Source organism: Dermochelys coriacea, chromosome 14 (assembly GCF_009764565.3).
Source record: "Dermochelys coriacea isolate rDerCor1 chromosome 14, rDerCor1.pri.v4, whole genome shotgun sequence".
NCBI lineage: Eukaryota > Metazoa > Chordata > Testudines > Dermochelyidae > Dermochelys > Dermochelys coriacea.
The window spans coordinates 19433155-19459096 of NC_050081.1; the positions used below are offsets into that span (position 1 = coordinate 19433155).

At 39.5% G+C, this 25942-nt stretch overlaps 1 protein-coding gene across 9 annotated transcripts in view; it reads right to left on the reverse strand.

The window, feature by feature from the left end:
• Positions 1 to 25942, reverse strand: part of OGFOD3 (2-oxoglutarate and iron dependent oxygenase domain containing 3) — a 90915-nt gene that overhangs the window by 47981 nt on the left and 16992 nt on the right. For 4 of the 9 annotated variants that reach the window (XR_006275721.1, XM_038371499.2, XM_043497416.1 and 1 more), the window contains exons 5-7: positions 13026 to 13090; positions 12349 to 12405; positions 2853 to 3006 (exon numbers count right to left, since the gene is read on the reverse strand). The exons of 1 other annotated variant lie outside the window; for it this stretch is intronic. Coding sequence is in view for 7 of the 8 variants with exons in the window: in XM_038371499.2 (XP_038227427.1) it covers positions 2853 to 3006; positions 12349 to 12405; positions 13026 to 13090 (276 nt within the window). In the remaining variant the exon portion in view is untranslated. Of the gene's footprint in view, positions 1 to 2852; positions 3007 to 4567; positions 4660 to 12348; positions 12406 to 13025; positions 13091 to 25942 lie in introns of those variants that run through there. 4 more of the 9 variants (XM_043497421.1, XM_043497419.1, XM_043497423.1 and 1 more) reach the window with 3 other exon arrangements.

A 25942-nucleotide genomic window follows, 5' to 3' on the forward strand; every position in this document is an offset into this window, starting at 1 on the left:
TTCTTGGAGTATCAAATCAACAGCTGAGGACAAGGAGGGCCTTTTGCTCAGCCAGTCTGCACAGGGGGTGCTAAAATCATTTTCCATCCTAGGGCCTGAAACAGCGATTACTAGAGATGGATGAAAGTTTTCCGAAAAAAAGAGTTTTCCATCAGGAAAATACTACTTTGACAAAACTGAAATGTTCCACAGGAATGTGTTGATTCCATTAAACATTCAAGAGAGACCAGACAGGCAGGCCAGCTACCTAACCCTACCTGGTTTCCTGCCAGCCCAGACTCCCCGGCTGTCCAACTTCCAGTACTCCTTCACAAGCTGCCAGGGTATCAGGAGTCCCTGGGCTCCAGGGTCTCCAGCAGCCCATTTAGTGAGCTCTCCCACAGCTGGGACTCCCCAGCAGTTTCCTTGGCAAGCTGACACTTAGTTGGAGAGGCTGGACCAGAAACTTTCAAAAAATCCCTTTTCAGTTCTTCTGAAGCAGATTGTTTTGAAAATGTCCATCCCACAGAAAATGTTACATATCTGACTTTTCATTTGGATCCAAAATGAAAATTTTTCAGAAATGAAAAACATTCTGTGGGATGAAAATTCTGGTTCCTGCACAGCACTAGTGTTTATTATCATACAACATATCCCATAGCACAAGTATGCAGACTGGTACAGAAAAGACTGTTTGCATCAAAACTCAGATTACGCAAACTGATACTAATAAGAACTGTATCTAGAATGAAAATAGTGCTGATGTGGCTTCTTTGTGGATGTCAGAAGCAGAAAGAATTCTGTTTGCCATTCAACACCCTCATATTGGGCTTTCCAAGACAGACAATGAAGAGATGAAACGCCATCTCTCTACTGCTCTCACACCCTCAAAATAAAGCTATTTTTGACTCAAATAACTTTTTTCTTTTCCAGTTTATGTGCATGAGTGCTACAAGATTGTAGTTAACACACTACTTGGGAGGTAGATGAGTGATTAATCAGTCCATTTATTAAAGCAGTTGTCAAAATCTACCCCCAATTTAAAAAAACAGATCTCAGCGATGAGCAGATGACAAACTTTTCTGCTTTGTTTAACATTCAGGAGTGTTACTGAGTATCTTAGATAGGGGTAGCCCCTCTGAAGAACATAGCAATCAGATATTTTTCTTTTTCATATTGTGCAAACCAGAAACATGTTTGATAAGACTGCTCAGTCATCAGAATCCCTGACTGCACTTTGTTCAAAGAACGTATGATTGTTTTCTCTTGATGCCCGAGTAGTAATAAACACGATCTGAAATACAAAGGGAGGCAGGAGTACTATATGTATTTATACAGATATGCTTTTGTCCTTATAAAACTTTAGACTGACAAGCATTGTACATTACAGAATGTTTTTATTCTCCTGCATATCAAAGTTATAAATCGCCAAAAAGAGAAGAAAAAGTGTAATATACACAGCCATCTACTAAAGCAATATCAGTGTATCCACCATAGTAGCCAACAGCAAAGGATATTAAACTTTAAACAGATATATCACATTGAACGAGATTATTGCTACTAAGTATGGGTGAAGTGTCCCACCACAAGGGTATCCTGAATACAAACTAATATTTATAGGCATAGGATTGGGATATGGGAACATCGTAGCAGATGTTATTAAGTACGTGTCACAATTAAGTGTTACATTATCTTTTATCTTACACCAAGACCCCAAACCTTTTGATCTGCTAGGATTGGAAGAAAAAAGGTCACATTAGAATCAGTATTATGTGGCAATATATTTTTTGAGACATAACACTGCCTTTGTGTTCACGTTATTTTAAAATTTACATTATATATACACACACACACAGGACAGATATCCCTCCTTTTAACTGGTGTTGATACAGTAAAAGCTGTGTTATCCGGCACTTTGTCAACCAGTAAGCTCTATTAACTGGCATTTCTGATATCTCCCAATCCAATCTTCAATCTAGTAACCGGGACTAGTGTACTGACCAGGACATTATGCAATTGCACATTCTGCACTCTACGTTTATGCAAAAGAGGCAGAATACAAGCAAGCAAGCTGATATCAGGGATTTATTCAAAAAAGCAGCTTCCAGAGTGTGTTATAGGGTTATTACAGATTCAGCCCAATCTCCTACACTTTCTACATCTACAATGATAATTGATGTTGATAATAATGACCCTGAGGCACTGCAAGATCCTGAAGTGCCTTCTGAATCATCAAAGAAAGATTAAATTGTGTTCAGTATAGTTTTAGTGTATTTTAGTGATCTGGGTGTACACCATGTGCTGCCTATAGTGATATGTAGCGTCATACAATAACCTACTGTATAGAAGCTTTACCTGTATACACTTAAGTGCTTCAAGAACCAACCACTCTGTAGTGAAGTACTACTAATGGATTGGTGAGTACCTGTATACTATTTTATACTTTATTCATTTCATTGTATTCTAATTCTTTGAAAATTGGTATTCCACTGGTAAATATAACTCTTAGTTAACCAGAATTTTTGACTAACCGGCACCCCACATTTCTCCAACATGTTGGATAACAAAGCTTTTACTGTATTTACAGAGTATCGCATGGTTGAAAAATTCTAGCAGAAAATACCAAAGATTTTAAAGGAAAACTACACTTTTGCAAAAATGAGCGATACTGTCCTGTGCTCCCAATATGACAAAGGCAAGCTGGAGTATTCTTCATCCATGTTCCTTTCACTGAAACAACTTTTATATCACCAGCCTACAAACATCTCCCAACTGCAATTGTTATTATGGTCTGGTACGTTTGGGTACTCAGTCTCCAAAGTGATTTAATCCCAAAAGAAAACACATTCTGCCTCTCTGAACCTGCCACTTACCTTGTCAATGTGCGGGTGCCAGTACTCATCATGCGTTGTCTTGGCCTCTGTGCTGTTTATTCTTGAGAAGAAGGTTGGCTTGGTCAGATACATGGAAGAAGAGCTGATACCAAATGCCTGAGCTATTGTTTGCTGAATTCTCCGCCTTACATCACTGCAAAGAAGAACATGACACAGCACCATAGCACAGGTCCCAATTTAAACAAGAGTGACATTATCGTTCTGCTGCTTCTTTCACTATCTGCTCCTATAGTTTATTGTTTGTCCACTATCACTGCTTTTCCCAGCCTAAATTTCTTCATCAGATTTACCTCTGTAAATCTATTTCAGGGAGTTTGGATTTTTTTCTCCCCTTTGTCTTAACAAACCTGGATCAGAGCTATAAGAATCCACCATCTCTAATCGTTTTCCTTTCTTTTTATTCTCAGAAGCTAAAAAGCAATATTTTTTCTTTTTTCTTTCTTTTATATATAAAGTTTGGCATTTTGTTTACAGGCTTCTAAGAGGGCATAACAAATAGAAGAATGAAAAAAAATTAAAAGGTAGTTATATCATGCAGCTGCTCTTTCCTTTTCCACATCCCTCCTCCCAACCCATTTCGTTCTTGTCTCTCCAACAATGAACCATACTCCAAAGCCAACCCAATAAAACCAAAATTTAATAAAATGGCAAGAGAGGGAGAGAGACAGACAGACAGAAACAAGGCTCTCGATTTTAAGTTCCTTAGGGCAAATTCTGTGGCCCCAATCTTTTTGAAAAATGCTACGTACACCTATAGGCTTAATAAATAATACAAAATTAAAAACAGAAAATATTTGACAGATATCCCTTTAATCTGCAGCAGACAACCAGGTAAGAAATCTGTACCTCCAAAAACTTGTACCTTGAGATACAAGCATAACAAAAGAAATTAAGTGTTGAGATGGGAAGATCACGTTTTAATCTTAACATTGTTTTGTTTTCTTTCAGTTTTAAACAAATATTTTAAACTCTTCAATTATTCTCCTTGTTCTTGCTTTTCAAGTGCAGATTTAGGAAAAAAAATGCACATTGAAAAAGGTTTTATTGGAAGTAAACACACTTGTAAAGCTTCCCAGTGGAACTGCATCATCCTTTTTATAGTTTATAGCCATTATTAAAAGTTTCTCCAATATGCAGTACCAAACTTCAGAGAGATTTCAGTACATGCTCTCAAATACTTTTTTAGAAGTTTTAAATAGAGATCATCACAAGAGTAACAAGGCTGAAAATCAGATCTGTCAGGTTTGAGGGGCAAATACTTATCACAGGACTGCCAATCCCATGCATTCAAAACTCCTGAATCAGCCCTCTTATCCTGTCAAATCATGAGATTTTACAAAATAATACATTTGGGGTACTTTTTATTAGCCTTCTGATTTTGGAGCCTTTCGGAGTCACACTTTCCAGATTCTCTCCGCAACCATAAGGGCCAGATTTTTTTTTTTTTAAATGAAAGGTGAGATTCTCATGTAATCTCACATGACTCCATGAGTTAGGGCTTCAAGAAAAACATTAAGTACCATGAGAGTTGACAAGACTGAGGTCAGAGAAATGGAAAAATGAAAGAGAGATACAGTATTGGGTCTTTGAATCCATCTTCCTGTCCTGGAGGAATGTTTCTAACACTACGGCATATTGCTCACACTTCATACTTTGCAGTCCCAATTCAGCAAAGCACTTAAGCACCTGCTCACCATGAAGCATGAATAAGCTGAATAGGGCTGTGTAAGTATTTTGTTGTCCCTCTGTTCTCAGGACCAAGCAGAGATTCAGTAGGAGCCCAATCCTACAAGATATGAACATTGTCAATGTGCGTTTTGCTTCACCATGAATTGAGGGCACTCAGTGCTTTGTAGAAACCATCACTAGAATGGGTTCAGAGTAGCAGCCGTGTTAGTCTGTATTCGCAAAAAGAAAAGTAGTACTTGTGGCACCTTAGAGACTAACAAATTTATTTGAGCATAAGCTTTCGTGAGCTACAGCTCACTTCATCACATCACTAGAATGATTAACAACAAGGAGCGGGGGCAGGGGGATAGCAGCCACAAAGGCAAAGAAAAAACAATCTGTCCCCTGGGTTTGATGCCGGTGGACCCGACCCAGCTGATAGCTACAATCTCAAATATTTATTATTATAATGAAGAATAAATGTCTATTTCACAGAGAGCACTTTTCATCTATAGATCTCAAAGAGTTTCACAATCTTTTAAAGGTATTTATCCTCACAACTGCTCTGTGAGTCAAGGAAGCATTATTAGCCTCACTGTACAGATAGGAAATTGAGGCATAGTGAGGCTAAGTGACTTGCCCAAGGTCACACAGGAAGTCCATGGCAGAGCAGAGAATTGAACCCACATCTCCCACATCCTCAGCCAGTGCCCTAACCACCTAACCATCCTTCCTCTTAGTGTCCCCAGGCACCCTGTTTTAAATGCCAAATACTTATAAAGTCTATAACATTTATGCCCTCAGAGAACCTTAAAAACAACACCGATTTCCCTCTAAGTCTGATGCCTTTTCCTTTTTAAAACCTTACTACTGAAGCACATTCTCTAGTTCTTATAAGCTGCCTTAAAACTTCACTCCCCCATGTAATGACTTAGGACAAGACAAGACTGCATGATCTGTAAAATGGGAAGGGGGAAATAAAGTTCTGCTCAGATTTTCTTCATTTACAAGAAGTCAAGAAAAAGTAACTGGTTCAGGTCTGCCAAAAGGTTACTATAAAAGTTTATTCCTTTTCCTAAGATTAATTTGCTACTGAGTGAAAACAAGCACATCCTTAAAGAGACGGAAATCTGCTTCCTATTTATCAAAACCATCCCAAATTTTCTAGCTCATCTTGAACAAGTTTTCTTCCCCTTCCAACCCAAAGATAACAAATAGGGCCAAATTCTGAAGTTCAAGTTAATGCAGAATTTGCATCACTAGTTTCATGTCTTTGTGAGCCATCATCTGGCTATAGTAGCTTGTGTTATTCTGAAAAAAAAAATTAAAGCAATCAACTCATTCTATTTTAAAAATATCAGGACCATCTACAGCGACTATTTTCCTTGAATATGTGAAGACAGTCTTTATGCCGATTAAATATGGATGAAACACTAACTGCCCCACTGAGCGGACATCAAGTCCAAGGATTCATGGGCTTAGATTTGTCCAAGACAGACAAAAAACTGGTCCAACAGAAGATGAACTGTGTTTTAATAACTAACTGCCTTGCAATTATCCTCAAACCTGGAAAATTTAGTTTAAAATGCTTAACGGATATAAATCTGCTAAACAGATCTCAAAGAGAGTTATAACAAACAGCTTTATATGAAGTAAATGTGGTCAGAAAAAAAAGCAGCTCCTTTTAAAAAAAAAAATCTGCAGAGGCTTATAAACAGAGCATCTTGAAGCTGATTTCCCATGATACGGATCAAAAAAAATGAAATTTAACGAAGTAAATTAATTAAATTACCAGAATTACATTAACTGATTTCACAGTAGTTCTGTTGCTTATTAATGCAGAGAGTTACATAGAAGTATCAGTTAATAAACAAGCCTATGAAATCTCCTCATACAGGAAATCAAAGTATTTCTACCTAAAGGAAGTTCCACTCAGCATCGAGATGAACCAAATGTTGCAGCTTAAATTTGCCATTTATTTTATTTATATTATTGCTTAACACATCTGATTTCAAAGAGATATAGTGGTGTGTGTCAGAGACTGGATCTATAACACCACCTCATTTCCCACGACCACCAAACACATGAGACCAGCATTACAGGTAAAGGACACTCATCATTTAAGTTATAGGCATAGCAGAATGAGCAGAAGGGTTAAATGTATTATAATAAAAGTTGAAAAAATATGGGGGGCTGCAAAAGTCATGAACAAAATAGTAAATAAGTCTCTCAATGGGAACAGGACACAATCTCCCACTTTACCCCAGCTGCCTTCTCAGATTCAGCTGTATGGACAGTGGGAAGTACAAGTTATTTTTTAGGGTCTGATCCAACACACATTGAAGTTAACAGGAATCTTTCCATTCACTTTGGTGAGCTTTGGATCAAGCCTTTAAAACCACAAGCAAACATGACAGTGAACAAGTACTTCTCAGACAGTTCAGTGCAAACACAGGGCCCCATCCAGCAGTCCTTGCTCATGTGAGAATCCTTCTAACTGCTACAGGATGATCCCCCTGAGCAAGGGTGGTAGGAATGGGCCCTAAATGGAAAGGAAGTATTAGAGAATGAAGAAACTTCTAAATACACACACACACACACACACACACACACACACGACAAAATTTTAAAGCAATATCCCCAAAGTTCAGAGATAAGGCTGAACTGTATGTCACATATTAGGGACTAAGTCTAGCTCACCTGGACTTCAGTTGAAGCTCTTCACAGAGAGGGCCTTTGGTTATGCCTATGCTGCAGTAGCAGCACACAGATTACATACAACAGTGGATTATGCACTGTTTCAAGAATCCTAAAATAGCTGGCAGTGGTGCTGGAACTAGGGATGCTGACGCACCCCCTGGCTTGAAGTAGTAATAACAAACACCAAATACGTGGTCTCCATCATCAGCAAGCCCACAATAAAAATTGTTCGAGCACCCCAATGCCTGGATATTGTATGGTGACACACAGAGTGACAGCCCAACTCTGTAACTTTGCACTCCCTAGTGTTGTTTTTAAACAGTGTGTGTGTGCCAGAGCAACAACACTGCATTAACAATCTTCATCTGATATAATTTCTTTCCCAACAATGTAGTCCAATATATTTTAGATTACTGAGAGCTACTGAATAAAAGGAACTATATACACAGTACATACACCCAAAGCAACAAGTAACCCAGTTACAGAGCAGCAGCAGCAGTAGAAAATTAAACGGTAGGCTAAGGGGAATAAAAGATGTGTTTCCTTGTGGTAAGTAAAACGAGATGGAGAGCTGATAAGGCAGAGAGATTCTGGAAACATATTTCAAAGAGCAAGTCCCTATGTCTCCTTCTGCCCATGTGTACTTTGAGGGGATCTGAGAATGTACTTTACAAGTTATGATATGTGCTAGATAAGAACAGAAGCAGCCCTAAATCTACAAACAGGAAATTCAAAGTTAAGTCAGACACAAAAGTTATATTTAAACTTAGTTTGTGTTTAATATGTACTTCCCATAAACATGGGGCCAGTCCAAAAATCTGTAAAGATGTGAATCCTCACAACATTTAATTAATAGGTCAGGATTTCTAAGCTTGTCAAGCTGTTGCTAACCAGAATAAGTTATGCTACATATTGGGAAACATAAGAAGCCTACTTTGTGCTCCCAGAAAATAAAGGCAACAGGCATGTTGATTTTATATGATTTGAATGCCCTGAATTACTATATTAAAAGACAAGTAAATATGATGGAGATCTCACTTTGTATGTAATACTGGTGGACAAAAGAAACCATCTATGGGGCTTACAACCTAGGACAGGACATTTATGCAGAGCAGGCAGCATGTTTTGCCGAATGGTTTAAACAGTTCCAGGTCTCCCCTCCTCCCTTACACATGCACTACATTCAGGTAGCCTCCACCATCTGACCACAGCAAGTTGGTAAATATGCATTTACAGGACAGCAACGTTCTGATCTTCTCCCCACTAAAACACTTTGTGATAGTAAATTAACTTTGTGTGTGCTAAAATCAATTGTCTACCCAAGTGCCATGAATCAGATATCTCCTTTTATAGGTGGAGATGTTCTCTAGAGTCATACAAATGCAACTTCTCTGGATATACATTACGCAAACAAAGGAAATTAAAAGTAGTTTATCCAGAAACTAGCACATCACTTTAATGAATCAATCTACTTTGTGCACTGGTTTTAAAACCATTCTGCTTGGCCTACAATCTTTCCATTACAATCAACTTCCCATGCCTCAAACCTGACCTTTGCAACATGTATCAAATCCATACTAAAAATTTTTTTGCTCCTGTTCTCCTTGCTGCTATTTCAGGTAGTTTCTATACATTTTAATCTATAAATTCTTTTGAGACTATACAGAGCCTTCTATCTACAACCATACTATATTGAAGCTCTATTTAAAAAACTCTTGTCAATGCAAACAAATCCTTGAATTTTCCAAAATGAAAATCATGGTATCTTGCCCCTACTTCACCATTGCAATTGCTCAGGATGTATTCCCACTTTGCTCAGACACAATGGAAATAGCTTTGCTAGCACAGATGACACCTGATGAGCATGAAACCAAGTCAATAGTAGAAAGAAAAGTAGAAAGCTCCCCATAATTTCTGTTGACAGCAACCCTTGTGCATTTTCACATAATGAGTCATGGATGATGCTGAAATACATGACAGATTTAGGGAAGAAAAGTGTTGTGGCACAGTTATAGGAAAGGGGGTAGTGAAATCTACTCTGTACTAAAGTAGAGGAACAATGGGACATATTTCCCATTTCTCTTTGTCCGAAGAGAAATGGGAAAAAACAAAAGTGAGGCTAGAGTCTAAGAAAAAAAATACTTCAAATTAACCTCCTTTTTAAGTTTGGAGCCTACAGCACTGGCATCATGGAGAAGTATGGGACAAGGCCTTCTGCACATCGATTTGAATGCTGGAAGTGGGAAATAAAAATAGCTGACATGAAGATTTTTCATCTCTTTGCTGTTTGGACTCTCACAAGGGCTGGAGAGAAGAAATAAAAAGCAGAGATTCCCCAGGGCTGACCTGAGTTATGCCCTAAAAAGACGTTCAGTGCTGACAGATTACTACATCTCTCTAACATTCTGAATCACAGACTGAAATTCATGCTTGCTTGAATCTGTAAATAATTCTCATTCCTTTTTCCTAGTTAAAAAAACGTTAGTTAATGTATTACGTGATTGGCTACAAGTATTGTCTTTGGTGTAAGATCTAAGGCACAACTGATCTGTGGTAAGTGGCTGGTCTCTTGGGACTGGAAGACAACTGAATATTCTGTGGTTTTAGTGATAAATGGTCACATATACCAAAGTCCAGCTTGCCTGGGTGGCAAAATAGACTGGAGGGCTCAAGGGCACTGTCTGCGACTTCATGGTAAGACTGTTACAATGATCTAGGAGTTCACATTTGTTATGGGGTTGATGAAATCCAATTATAGAACATACCACTAGTTGGGGATGTCTGCCCTGCTTTTGACAGTCTGCCCTGAGGTTGGCACTCTCAGTCGTGAGCCACTCCCGACAGCATGACAATGGGCAAGGTACTAAATACTCTTTGGCTTTCACTCAATTCTTTGCACATCTACACTGGGACAAGTTTTTAAAACACACAATTTGGTGTAACTTTCTTCTAATGCCACGGATGGGGAGCGCTTTTAAACCAAGGATACATATTCCAAGGTCTCCATTCTGGATAAAGATACAGACAGAAAGGGTCAAACAAGAAGAATTACTATCGTGGAAGCTAGAGGATAAAGCATGAGGGCACAGAAATTATAACTCATTCTGAAGCAGCGGCTATTTTGACACATTCAGTTTAAAAACCAGCCTTCTCGTTCAGAATGTCTGCTCTTGTTTGTTATTGTTGTAATCAGTAACACTCAGATGTGCACTTTATTTAGCTAGTGCTCTCCAGAGTGTATTTTTAAACAGGCCTGGATAGGCAAATGGAAGCAATAAAGATAAATGCTCCTCAAGATAGCATACAACAATCCATTAAAGATATATGCTCTTGGAGTCGTGATTAAAGAGGAACAAAAGCATTTAACAATATATTTTGTTTGTGTCTTGTCTCTGGCAGGTTGAAACATTCTCTATACCAACTAAGGAGTCCATAATCACTAGCTGCTGCTTTATTCCCCAAATGGGAGGGGCAAAAATGTGAAGTACTTATACAATTCTTATAAATTCTGGTTTGTTTGGAATAGGGAAATACATAAAAAAGAAACCCCATAAATCAATCAGGTTACTTCTACAGCCTGGGAAGGAAAAAAAAGAGTATTATGGTTATTTCTAAATTCTACTAAATATGGTGACGGGGTAAGGGAGTTTATACATAGATAGGATTAGATAAAATCTAAAATAGTTTTCATGTATAAAAACATCATAGCTCATCTCTAAGATGATGGTATCTAGAAAAGCCAAGTTAGACAAAGATTAGCCATTTAAAGTGGTCAAGTTAAACCAGGCAAAACTACCAGAGTAATACAACTCCAATCCAACTTCAACAAACAATTCATTCACAAGGCAAAACAAACTTTGATCAGCATCCATAGGAACTTAATGACAGAGCTGTACAAATAACTGATTTTTTTTTCCTCCATACAGACAGTGAAATAATTTTTTTTTTTAAAGTTTGTCTTGGGTCAAACACAATGTTTTGTTCAACCCAAAATAAAAATAATATTTCGTTTCCATTTCAAGTATTTTTAGGTGAATTAAAAAAAAAGAAAAAATTTTTAAACAAAGTCATTGCAAATTCAAAAATGGAAAATGTTTCATTTCAAAAATGTCAAAACTAAATGTTTAAATTTTTTGGGAAATTTTTCATTTATTTGATGTAACAATTTGGTGAACCCACAACAAATTTGCAAAGTGCTCCGGTCAACCCAAATATGCATTTTTCTGCAAAAAAGTTCCACCTGAAAAAAATAAAATTTCATTCAGCTCTTCTTAACAATAATACTTTAGCCACTAGAGGGAGCTCATATTCTTCCATAAGGACAACAGAAATACACTGAGAATTACAAGATCAAGTTAAATAAATTTGGAATACAAAATTTTCAAATCAAGTCTGCTCTGCAGTTCATGTCAAGATCTACAGTTACACAAAATTCCACGAAAATCAGAATTAATTTACTATGAATATTCAGCAAAGAAGTAAAAAGGCTTGTTCCTAAATGTTGGCTATACATGTCTTCAGAGATAGGAAACATATTAAAACATGCTGTGCCAGTCATGTCAGTGAGTCAATCTGTATAAAAGAACAAACACCACCACCACAAGGCATGTTCCGTTACAGCAATATTTCATATTATGGCCCTGAAAAAGAGTGTTACTTTTCTAGCCAGACAACCAGAACACTCAAGAGCCTTTTCCCCTTTAGCTATTTCAGTGTCTTGATCTTCCCTCTCATCATCATTATTTGAAGCTCTGTCCCAAACAATACAACAGGACAGGACTCCCTTCATATATGTTACAATATACATATCCTAAAACACTCATGAAACGGGGCCTAGAGCTAAAACGCATTAGACCTCCATCAATGTGCCTCAGTGCTGTGTCTCCAGCCTCTGGATTCAGGCAGAGCACCTTCTTTTCTGGTTGCATTAGTAGATCAGCTGGATGGGCCTAGCTGGGACAGGAGTTTCTCGCTGTTAGCATGGGAGAGGTAGGAAATCTTGTGGGATTGAGGACATTTTGTTAACATGGCATTTCAAAAGGGCAACTCAGAAAAAAAAAATGAAGTTATATTTTTGGTTCAATCTCCAATTACTGAACGCCTTTACCGGTATAACTGGAAATCCTCTTCTGTAAAGACTTCTTGAATTTTATCCCCAAAGTATCTACAAAAACAAGAGAGAGTCTAAGAAGAGGGATTATGAACCCGATTGTTTGACATTACCAATCTGCATCTTCTCATCTGCATCCCCCATCTATCCTTCATCTTTTCCACAAATATTCAATAAATTAAACTTGATACAAAAGCCCCACAAACCTTCCCACTGTTTGAATGTGATGATTAAAGAGATGCACAGCTCCTAAAGTGTTGTTCTAAGAGATTACTAAATAAAAAGGGACCCAAACTCAATAAATATTGATAGCATTTACCAGGCAAAGAAAATATTCCTTAAAATAAGAATGTGGATTTCTCCCTTTTAAAAGGCTGGTGCAAAACCCTGTGTTTCTTCTACTATTAATACAGCTATGGACTTAGAAGTAATTTGTTATCCAGTATTACACAAAGGTAAATCTTACAAATGAAATTACTAATAGCTTCCTAAGAGCTCAGTTCAATAACAATTATGTCAGATTTAAAAGCCACAGAAGCTTTTACAGGGTCTAAGAAACTACTGACAATCTATCAAATCCCTAGTACATGAGTCCTTATGCATTTTGAGAAGGTAGAACACCCAAGTTGTGTAGGAGGCTAAAGGAGAGACAGTAAATCATTTTCCCACTTTACCTGTACAGATTAACAAAATGCTTCCCCACTGAAAGAGCTCCAGAGTGCAAATCCAAGATTGAAGCCTGGGAAAGGAGACAGAAGTAAAAAGGGGGGTGGGGGGGGAAAAACACACTGATAAGCATGGAAAAGCTTATGCCATTATTTAAATCATCTTTCTTACAAACTATCCTCATTGAATGCCGTTTCCCTCACTCTTCCGAACAGAATTATTTGTTCCCCAACAGTCAGATACACAATGCTAAATGCTATTTTCTTGTAGGTCTTTCTAAGGCTCCTACCAATTTGGTATCCAAATGAAAAAGAGAAGGCATTGGATTGGGACTCCAGAGATTCGAGTTCAAACCTGGTCCTGCCACAGACTTCTTGCACGATCTTGGGCAAGTCAGTCCCTCTGTGCCTCAAACCCTCATTTGAAAAATGGAGATACCTCCTCTTACTCACAGTGGCACTGAGAGTATTAATTCATTAATGTTTGTGAGGCACTCAGATATCAGTGGTATGGACCATAAGTACCTAGACAGAGAAGCATTGGTATCTATCCTCTCCATACCTTTTCTTCAGTTAAACCTTTTCTTTTCCCTCCCCTCAAAACAACAGCAAATTTTATTTCCCAGGAGCCTCTCCTGCACCTCACTCACATTGATAATATTGTAAAATTAAACAAACAGAGAAAGTCTGTTTAAGACAACAGTTATTAATGTGAAGCCAAAAAGTTAAATCCTCCTAGAGCCAATGGTAGCTATTGCATTTCTAACATTTTAGTTATGAAAAACTAAAGACCTAGAAGGTAACTACAATTTTTCTCCCCAATCCTGAAAATTCAATCTATTTCCTCAGTCTGAATCAAGCCATCAGAAACTCAAAACAGATGATGCCATATCATCAGCTGTTGCCATTCCACTAGTATCTCAAGAAAATGTTAAACAGCAGCTTCTAAAAGTTAGATATTTTTAAATCAGCAGGTCCAGACAACTTGCATCCAAGAGTTTTAAAAGAGGTAGCTGAGGAGCTCATTGGACCATCAATATTGATCTTCAATAGGTTTTGGTGCACTGGGGAAGTTCCAGAAGACTGGAAGAAAGCCAATGTTGTGCCGATATTTAAAAAGGATAAATGGGATGACCCAGGTAATTATAGGCCTGTCAATCTGACATCAGTCCCAGACAAGGTAATGGGGCGGCTGACATGGGACTCAATTAATAAAGAATTAAAGAAGCGTAACACAATTAATGCCATTCAATATGGGTTTGTAGAAAACAGTACAAGTTAGTTTGACAGGATCTATCTTGTTGTTTGAAATTACAAGTTTGGTTGATAAATAATAATGGTGATGTCGTTCATTCAGACTTCTGAAAGGTACCTGACTTGGGACCACACAACATTTCAATTAAAAAATAGAATGATATAAAATTAACATGGCACACATTAAATGGATTAAAAGCTGACTAACTGATAGATCTCAAAATGTAATTATAAACAAGGAATCACCATTGGATGAATGTGTTTCTAGGAGGGTCCCAACAGGGATCCGCTCCTGGCCCTACACTATTTAGCATTTTTATTAATGTCCTGCACGAAAAAGTCATCACTGATAACGGAAGACAAAAATTGAGGGAGCAGTAAATACTGAAGAGGATAGGTCACTGATACAGAGTGATTTTGATTGCTTGGTTAACCAGAAGCAAGTAAACAATGTGCGTTTTAATATGTCTAAATGTGAATGTTTCTGTCAAAGAACAAAGAATGTAGGACATACTTACTAGATGGGGGACTCTATCCTGGGAAGCAACGACTTTGAAAAAGATTTGCGGGTCATGGTAGATAATTAGCTGAACATGAGTTACCAGTGTGATGCTGTGGCCAAGAGGGCTAATGTAATCCTTGGATTCAAAAACTGGGACATCTCAGGTAGCAGTAGAAAGCAATTTTACCTCTATATTCGATACTGGTGTAACCAGTGCTGGAATACTGTGTCCAGTTCTGGTGCCCATAGTTCAAGAAGAATGTTAATAAATTGGAGAGAGTTCAGCAAAGAGCCAAGAGAATGATTAAAGGGATAAAAACCATGCCTCATAATGCTAGACTCAAAAAGAGCTCAATCTATTTAAGCTTAAAAGGATGACTTGAACACAGTTTATATGTACATGGGGAATGAAGTATTTGATAATGGCTCTTCAGTCTAGCAGAGAAAGTATAACACTATCCAATGGCTCGGAGCTAAAGCTAGACAAAAATTGAACCAGAAATAAAGATGTAAATATTTAAGTGAGGACAATTAACCATTGGAACAACTTATAAAGGTTCATTGTGGATTCTCCACTGGCAATTTTTAAAATCAAGATTTACTTCTAAATCAGAATAGGTTTAGCCTGCATCAGCTGAACCTGATTTAAAAAGTTGACTTAACTAATGTAATTTTCAGTGTAGGCAGGGGTTCAACCGGCAAGAGACAGTTAAATGAGCTGACATCTTTTGATGTGTAACATTCTTAAATATTCTCACCGGGGAATCCTGCCCTTCTCAAAGTGATACATACATGGTCTCTTTGCTACCTGTGTGACTGGACTTGTGATCACTCAAGTTGTTTGGATAGGTCACAGGCAATGATGGTCAGACCACTAGGTGATCTGTCCATACACAATGCAAACTCCATCTTTCCAGCAGGATACGTCCTAGTGCTCTAATGGCCCTTCATTAGGCCAGATTCCACATTTTTATCATTACATGTTATTTGAAGTACAAAGATGCCATATCTAGATGACAGCGCTATCTAGTGGCAGTACGGGATATGGATACACAAAACTGTTGACCAATCTAAGCTAAAAATGCAGCTGCAGGGTCTCCCCCAGCCTCATAGCAAGGTTTTGCATCACTCACAATTCCTCTGGGACCATGCTTGGCAAGGACATCACTAGTAGCCACATGCAGCCTCTTAGCCAGAAAGCGTTGCTGCAACCAGGAAGCTTTGAATGCTCGGGGTTGAAATGGGGGAATCCCAATGGATTCTGCTTCAGCCCCCACAATGAGGAAATATCCTTCTTCCACCATCCATCCGTGCATTTTCCCCAGTCTCTTAAAGTGCATACATTATCAAGCTATTAAAATGGACATGGCCTGAAGTGCGCAGACCGCTCCTCCCTTGTAGCCCCCCAAAGCATTTAGAGGACTAATGTAGACAAGTCATCCTACATCAAAAGTCACCCAAGGAGAGCTCCTGCAATAAGCTTTACTCAAACCTCAATGTAATAGTCTTATTTAGGACCTCAACTTCTGTGCAACAACTTAAGGTACAGCCGTAATTATGAAGTTGCTACAGAAGCTCTGTAATGGTTGTAAGCATTTTTATAGACAAGACCAGGAAATGTTTTAACGAGGAATGGCAGGACATATAGCTAAATAAGTAGGTTTAATTTAAAAAAAAAACTCCTTTGCTTCCCCAACTTCAATTTACCTTAAGCATTCATTCAAAATACCAATTTTCCTCTTGCTTCCTGAAGCATCATGGGCTTGCAACAATGCAGGGGATCCAAAATGATCAGTCCCGCTAATGAAAAGGCAGCGGATGGGCTCCCAAAAAATGAAAGATACCCATAGCTGGGAAGATAATGGCTGCAATATGAAGCCTGGAAAGACAGATGGAGGAGACTAAAAGAAGCAGGGAAGGGAATGACTAGCCCTCAGCACTGCCTTAGAGAGGGAAAAGAGATTTATATGCCTTTGGCATTCAGGGCTCAATTATACATATACACAGGGCTTTTATTTGTTCAATTGCTGTTCTGAAAAGAAGTTGAATCACAGCTATTTTCGCATAAAGCCATCTGAGAACATTAGGCGCTTATTGGCCTTTCAGTACCATTTTTTACACTTGGGAAGTTAGCGTGGAGGAAGACTATGGCAACACTACACCCAAACAAATCTCAGCGCTCTGATCCAGATACGTCACACCTCACTTCAGCTCAACAAGCCCAGCATGAAAGCCTTCATAAAGCTTGTACAAACTGCTAACACTTTCCACCCACCTTTTAAGAGAGTGATTATAATAGAACAAATTTCCCTTCTGCCATTGAACAGAATTTCTACTAGAAGATTCCGGACTTCCCTTAAAAGAATGAAGCACAAATTTAGACATCTTCATATCCCCAAGCCTTGTTAGTGGTTTCTTTGTCTATCATCTTCATACTGGGGAGACAACACTGAACTGAGATTTGCAGGTGCTCAGCAACACTGATGACAAAAGGAACTCACTCCTCACTTTAAAGCCGTGACAAAAGGGACGTCTGACCCTTGCTTTGAACACTGTCTGTTAAACAGATGTCAACAAATAAATATTTGTCCTTTACCCCAATGACTCAGCTTTCTCCCCACACACACACACACACACAAACTGTTTTCCCCCTTTGACAAATGGTTATTTAAAAAAGTAGTTATCTGAAGGGAAACTGCATGGACACAAGCTGCCCAAAAGGAAAAAACAAAACAAAACAGACTCCTGATTTTAGGTGGAGAGGTTGGTATTGCTCAGAACCTGTCTGATTTTCTATATCAACACTCCTATGCTTGTGTGTGAAAAGTAATGGCAGTTCTACATCGGCAACTCCTTCTGAGCAGAACCAGACACTGCCAGGCACAACTGTATGTAGTCGTGCTCAGTTCTCAAAACAAATTCCACATTTCATCCTCCACCTCAGTTTGAATCTTGAAAGAAGAAGTACAAGAGATGAAGTGTTCATCCACTGTGCTGCCTAGGTTCATCAGGTACAAAGCACATGAAATCTAACTCATGTAGAAGTTCCCAGTCAGATTCCAGAAAACACAGGTTACCACAGTTAAATCAATATTTTGCCATGGTTTCTGATGCACATTTGCACTGGATACAGATTTAATGTTTCTCGCTGATTAGACAGGGTCAAGTCTTTATGTCATGAAAAATCTTGCTTTGTTCCTTTAATCCTGCTACAATTCTGCAAGCTGTATAAGATGACTCATACCCTAACTGCTAAGGCTGGGCTTTAATTCCCACTAAAGGAAAGAAATAGGGTTCAAACAGTTCCTTGGAGGAATCTTAGAAACCGTACTAACAGCACTTTTTTGTGTGAGACCATTGGTTAGGGACACGCAAGTTAGCAGAAAGGTCAAGACAGGTTGCGAAAGGTGTAGGCAGGCAGGCATCAAGGAGAGCCAATTTTAGCGCTTACAGAGAATTAAGAAGCACCTCAGAGGTGATCAGTTCAGCTTTCAGAGCTAGAAAAAGGGCTGGTGGAGTGTGCTTTAGCAGATGAGCCATGGAAACAGTGAGCCAGCAGTGGAAGAATCCAGACTATTCCCTCTAATCGACAAGGAAAAGGAATAGTCCAGGCAACAGCAGGATATAACTGGGAGGGACATAAAGCAAGATGGAAGATGTACACTGCCAAAAGTGATGTGGCAGCTACTTACAAAGGGGTAGTAAGATGCTTAATATATGTGAAGAACCAATTTGTGACCCGCAGGCAATGTAAGGGACAAGAAATGGGGAAGAGAAGTGTTTGTTATAGGATGCAGAGTCCCTGCCCCATCACTGGGAAATAAAGAGCTAACAGCAACTCAGGGGCTATAAAGATACTCCAGGGCCATGAACCAGGAACAGAGAGGCGACTATGGGAGGAGGAAAAGAGACTGCTCTCTGGTCTCTCTGCACAAATGCCAATAGCACCAGTAATCAACAGAATGAGTTTAATTTACGTTGGAGAAAAGTGATGAGAACAGTAATTACAGAGCCATGAAGGAATGAATCACAACTGGAACATTAAACACAAGTGGGAACACAGTGTAAGAGAGGCATAGAAAAGCAAAGGTCACTGTCTTTGTAGAGAAGCAACTAAAAACTAAATGAAGGCAAATGGCAGTCATGCCAAGAATGACAATAAAATAAAAAGGAGTACTTGTGGCACCTTAGAGACTAACAAATTTATTAGAGCATAAGCTTTCGTGAGCTACAGCTCACTTCATCGGATGCATTCGATGAAGTGAGCTGTAGCTCACGAAAGCTTATGCTCTAATAAATTTGTTAGTCTCTAAGGTGCCACAAGTACTCCTTTTCTTTTTGCGAATACAGACTAACACGGCTGCTACTCTGAAACCTGTCAATAAAATAAAAGAATGATGAGCATAGCTATTTGAGAATCAGTCTGTAGAGAAATTAATCATGGTTCAGAAGCAGCACATAAGTGGGTGAAGTTCTCTGGTCTGTGTCATGCAGGAGGTCAGGAAAAATGATCGTAATTGTTCCTGCCAGCCTTAAAATCTTTGAATATTTATCCATGAATCATTACTGAGGGAGACAGGAGAAAAAGTTTAGCTCTATAACTTGGTGACTTCAGCAGTTCAGAAGTTTGCTGGGAATTTCCTAACATATGAGGGTGGAAAAAAGTCAAGTCTTACACTTAAAATTCACCAACAGAGGGGAAAAGGATGACAGACATAAAGGGAGGAGAAACTGACAGGCCAGAGAACATCAATTCTTTGAGTTTAGTACAATAAGTCATGATATCGTGTCCAGCCAAAAAAAATACCCTGAATCTCAGTGACTCCTAAACTAAAAGGCATGGCAGGCAATATCAGGTGTGTCTAGCTGTGAAAAAACAATGAAGGGGTATAGAAAGTTAAGAGAGCTGGAATAGAGTCTACATCTTAATACGAAGCAACTCCCATCAGGAGGACAATTGCAAACTGTGGAGAGATCAATTTGGCTAAAAAGAGGTCTAAAAAATTAAAAGGGAGGAAAAGGGTTTATATGAAAGATTTAAAAGTTAACAGCTATCCAAAGGATGTGCAACTGGACAGAGTCATCCAACACACTTTATAAGCCCTAAGAAAATTTAAGAAGCAGGCTCATTCAAATCCAGTCCAACATGCGTGCAGTTTTTTTGGTAGGCAGAAAGAACAGCTATATGAAATAAAATGTAAAGCAGTCTCTAAACCATCAGAAAAAGAGGGGAGGATGAAAGGCTCTAATGAAATAAGACACTTTTGTCTGGACATCACCAACATCAGACACAACACATCATAATCTGGCCTAACAGCTGAGAGCTTTTTGGCTAATGGTGTGGGAAATGCAAGCACAAGCATTAAATGAGATGGAGCAAAAAGACAGGGCAAAGGTAGAGGAAAAAATGCTTAAGAGTAAGAAAGTGAGAGTTAAAGAACTTATGTCCATAGGCCTCCCCTCTACTGACATGAAAAAGGATGGAGTAAAGCTTCAGCAAATCATCATGAAGGCAGATGACCCAAAATCTCAGTCCACTGGAAAAAAAAATAAGTCTGTGGTGAAAATAAATGAGATTGCATTTCAATGGAACTCTCTGGGTTAAGGGACCAGTGCGAGAATACGTCCTAAGATCAGGCCTGCAGTCAGGAGACCAGAAAACCCAAAGTTGGGGAGGAAGATGGGGGCTGAGGACACAGAGGACCCCAGGTTAGGAATAAAATCACTTTATGGCAGGACAATGAGGGCACGAACTTGATGCAATTATTTGCAAACCACTCACTAAAGCTAGCAGCACTTGGATAAGGGATATTTACACTTGATTCTTTCAAGTGAAGCAATCTGTTACCAATCTGCTGAAAAGCAAGAGCCGCCTCCAGCATTCAACATAATTTGAGTTGAAGCAGCCCACAGCCAAACTGTTTCTCTAATAGCTGCCAATCAAGATGATACGATGTCACATAAGGCAATTATCCTTCATGTTGAGAAGAGTCCCTTGTCCTCAGATAAATCAATAATCCAATGAATGCTCCCTTGGCCAATTCAAAGGGAATATATGTGCCTAACTTTATTCAAAACTGTGCCCAAATCAACTGTTACATTAACACAAAATACAGATCCACAACACAATGGTAGCTGATACAGTAATGAAAGAATGATGAGCTTTACACGAGCAGAGTTGGCATTCATTGATAATGAACTCAATTTTCAGAGTAGCAGCCGTGTTAGTCTGTATTCGCAAAAAGAAAAGGAGTACTTGTGGCACCTTAGAGACTAACACATTTATTAGAGCATAAGCTTTCGTGAGCTACAGCTCACTTCATCGGATGCATTTGGTGGAAAAAACAGAGGAGAGATTTATATACACACACACAGAGAACATGAAACAATGGGTTTATCATACACACTGTAAGGAGAGTGATCACTTAAGATAAGCCATCACCAACAGCAGGGGGGGGAAGGAGGAAAACCTTTCATGGTGACAAGCAGGTAGGCTAATTCCAGCAGTTAACAAGAATATCAGAGGAACAGTGGGGGGTGGGGTGGGAGGGAGAAATACCATGGGGAAATAGTTTTACTTTGTGTAATGACTCATCCATTCCCAGTCTCTATTCAAGCCTAAGTTAATTGTATCCAGTTTGCAAATTAATTCCAATTCAGCAGTCTCTCGTTGGAGTCTGTTTTTGAAGCTTTTTTGTTGAAGTATAGCCACTCTTAGGTCTGTGATCGAGTGACCAGAGAGATTGAAGTGTTCTCCAACTGGTTTTTGAATGTTATAATTCTTGACGTCTGATTTGTGTCCATTCATTCTTTTACGTAGAGACTGTCCAGTTTGGCCAATGTACATGGCAGAGGGGCATTGCTGGCACATGATGGCATATATCACATTGGTAGATGCGCAGGTGAACGAGCCTCTGATAGTGTGGCTGATGTGATTAGGCCCTATGATGGTATCCCCTGAATAGATATGCGGACAGAGTTGGCAACGGGCTTTGTTGCAAGGATAGGTTCCTGGGTTAGTGGTTCTGTTGTGTGGTGTGTGGTTGCTGGTGAGTATTTGCTTCAGATTGGGGGGCTGTCTGTAAGCAAGGACTGGTCTGTCTCCCAAGATCTGAGAGAGCGATGGCTCGTCCTTCAGGATAGGTTGTAGATCCTTGATGATGCGTTGGAGGGGTTTTAGTTGGGGGCTGAAGGTGATGGCTAGTGGCGTTCTGTTGTTTTCTTTGTTGGGCCTGTCCTGTAGTAGGTGACTTCTGGGTACTCTTCTGGCTCTGTCAATCTGTTTCTTCACTTCAGCAGGTGGGTACTGTAGTTGTAGGAATGCATGATAGAGATCTTGTAGGTGTTTGTCTCTGTCTGAGGGGTTGGAGCAAATGCGGTTATATCGTAGCGCTTGGCTGTAGACAATGGATCGAGTGGTATGATCTGGATGAAAGCTAGAGGCATGTAGGTAGGAATAGCGGTCAGTAGGTTTCCGATATAGGGTGGTGTTTATGTGACCATCGCTTATTAGCACCGTAGTGTCCAGGAAGTGGATCTCTTGTGTGGACTGGTCCAGGCTGAGGTTGATGGTGGGATGGAAATTGTTGAAATCATGGTGGAATTCCTCAAGAATGAACTCAATGTTCCCTTCAAATACAATAATAAAATACTGCCTCAAAATGTGGGGCTGTGAGGATGATTATACAGTGCTTTGAACACGTAACATACTATATAAATGCTAAGTTTTGTTACTATAGCATAAGTGGGAATACTTATGTAAAATGCAAGAGGTTCAGTGGGCTGCCCCATCATCTACTGCTCTATGAATTATTTTCAGAGCCCTCAGAACCTTCCTTTCACCTAATTAAAAAAAAAAAATCTTACAAAAAGTGACCAAGGAGGAACTAGGAAATAATTCCAGGTGTGGGATCTTGGGCACAATATAAAACTAGATCTACAGCTGAAGTGAAGGCTGCCTTCCTGACCCATAACTATTTCACATTTGGTGACAATGTATACCTTCAAATCAGCGGCACTGCGATGGGTACCCGCATGGCCCCACAGTATGCCAACATTTTTATGGCTGACTTAGAACAACGCTTCCTCAGCTCTCGTTCCCTAATGCCCCTACTCTACTTGCGCTACATTGATGACATCTTCATCATCTGGACCCATGGAAAAGAAGCTCTTGAGGAATTCCACCATGATTTCAACAATTTCCATCCCACCATCAACCTCAGCCTGGACCAGTCCACACAAGAGATCCACTTCCTGGACACTACGGTGCTAATAAGCGATGGTCACATAAACACCACCCTATATCGGAAACCTACTGACCGCTATTCCTACCTACATGCCTCTAGCTTTCATCCAGATCATACCACTCGATCCATTGTCTACAGCCAAGCGCTACGATATAACCGCATTTGCTCCAACCCCTCAGACAGAGACAAACACCTACAAGATCTCTATCATGCATTCCTACAACTACAGTACCCACCTGCTGAAGTGAAGAAACAGATTGACAGAGCCAGAAGAGTACCCAGAAGTCACCTACTACAGGACAGGCCCAACAAAGAAAACAACAGAACGCCACTAGCCATCACCTTCAGCCCCCAACTAAAACCCCTCCAACGCATCATCAAGGATCTACAACCTATCCTGAAGGACGAGCCATCGCTCTCTCAGATCTTGGGAGACAGACCAGTCCTTGCTTACAGACAGCCCCCCAATCTGAAGCAAATACTCACCAGCAACCACACACCACACAACAGAACCACTAACCCAGGAACCTATCCTTGCAACAAAGCCCGTTGCCAACTCTGTCCACATATCTATTCAGGGGATACCATCATAGGGCCTAATCACATCAGCCACACTATCAGAGGCTCGTTCACCTGTGCATCTACCAATGTGATATATGCCATCATGTGCCAGCAATGCCCCTCTGCCATGTACATAGGCCAAACTGGACAGTCTCTACGTAAAAGAATGAATGGACACAAATCAGACGTCAAGAATTATAACATTCAAAAACCAGTTGGAGAACACTTCAATCTCTCTGGTCACTCGATCACAGACCTAAGAGTGGCTATACTTCAACAAAAAAGCTTCAAAAACAGACTCCAACGAGAGACTGCTGAATTGGAATTAATTTGCAAACTGGATACAATTAACTTAGGCTTGAATAGAGACTGGGAATGGATGAGTCATTACACAAAGTAAAACTATTTCCCCATGGTATTTCTCCCTCCCACCCCACCCCCCACTGTTCCTCTGATATTCTTGTTAACTGCTGGAATTAGCCTACCTGCTTGTCACCATGAAAGGTTTTCCTCCTTCCCCCCCCTGCTGTTGGTGATGGCTTATCTTAAGTGATCACTCTCCTTACAGTGTGTATGATAAACCCATTGTTTCATGTTCTCTGTGTGTGTGTATATAAATCTCTCCTCTGTTTTTTCCACCAAATGCATCCGATGAAGTGAGCTGTAGCTCACGAAAGCTTATGCTCTAATAAATGTGTTAGTCTCTAAGGTGCCACAAGTACTCCTTTTCTTTTTGCGAATACAGACTAACACGGATGCTACTCTGAAACCTGTTCTTCTGAAAGACAATCCAAATACCATTTCTATTACTACCTAAACTTAACATCACGGAAAGCAACATATTTTGTGGGATGATGACAAAACAAAGGAGCTACTGACTCCATATATCTCAATCAGGTTCAAATATAATCTGGAAAAACTCTGAATGATAAGTCATACCTACAAGGAATCCCTGACTTTCTTGCTTTAGAATGTGTCTGAACATTAAATAAAGATGCTATGTGTTACTTGAAGCAAAGAAAGGTAGGTGATGTCAGATACTTTTACATCCTCTGCCATAAACTAGTATACATATTTAAATGCAGAGCAAGGTTAGTATATGTTCTAAGGAATAGATTGGAATTGAGAAACCCCCCTGGACGTTATATTCAGTTCCATAGTTGCATTAATTTATTCTACTGACACCAAACCCATCTTCATTTCCATGTCGTCCACCCCCACAACACCCAGCTACGGATCAAAGTTGAAAATACTCATTGGGAAACGTTTGTTGATCATTATTTTCTATCTTGATTTAGACAATGCGTTTTTCATTATGTTCTCCAAATGGCTCAGCTCCACTCCCCAGGCTTTGGCTCCCAGCTCAGAACCTCCTTCCCTCCCAAGTGCACCAGGGAATAAGGAAGTTTGTAGCCATCTTATTTCCCCCGGCCTCAGCTACTGCCCTCTTTTCCAGGATGCCTAGCTCATCAGCCCACATTTCTGTCTCCCCCATTCCATGGCAACAAGCTGAATTCCATCTCTCTCCAACCCCAATTCATTGCTACCCCAATTCATTGCTTCAAAAAACAGCATCAGAGACGTGCACTGTAATCCAATTAAACTCCCTATTATGGGGAAATCTGCAGAACAAGAGACAGCTACACGCAAATCCCAGCAGGGCAACAAGACAGCTATAACATATGTTTTGGTTCATGTTTGAGGTTCTCTCTGCAACCACAAGGTCTAGAAATAATTTCATATTTTAATGAAAGCTGAGATTCTGGAGCACAATTCTGCAGCAGTGGGGTGAATTCTGTGGCAAATTCCACAACTACTGAATTGTGGGATACACAGGATCCTGAATAAGATGTTTCCTATCTTTTGTTACATGCTTTGGTAAGCAGTGAAATAATTAAGAATTTTGTCTTTTAAATTAACATTGCTGGTATCTGAGTTAGAATCCATTGAAATGAAGCAGTTCACACCCGAGAGTTTTTGTTTCAGGATCTCTGAAAAGTTGGGAAGGCATCTCTGCATTGGTTACTCTCAGCTTGCGTTTTCAAGGTTTTCGTCACAACCATAAACTGGAGATTTATGGGGGTGGGTTAAAAATGAAAGCTGAAACTTTAGAGGACAAGTGAGAGGCCTGTTTACATTCCCTTAGACAGTTCTTTGCACTCTACCCACAGGGTTACACCGACACTTGGGGAAATTGGCTTTAAAGCAAGAACCTTGTCTCTCAGGACCAAATCTTTCCATCTTTACTCAAGCAAAACTCCCAATAATTTCAATGGGGACTTTGTTAAAGTAAGGATTACTGGGTTTTTGCCATTAGAGAAAAAGAAAATTTGTGTGGCAAAGGCTAGGTTCCAGGTTAGTAG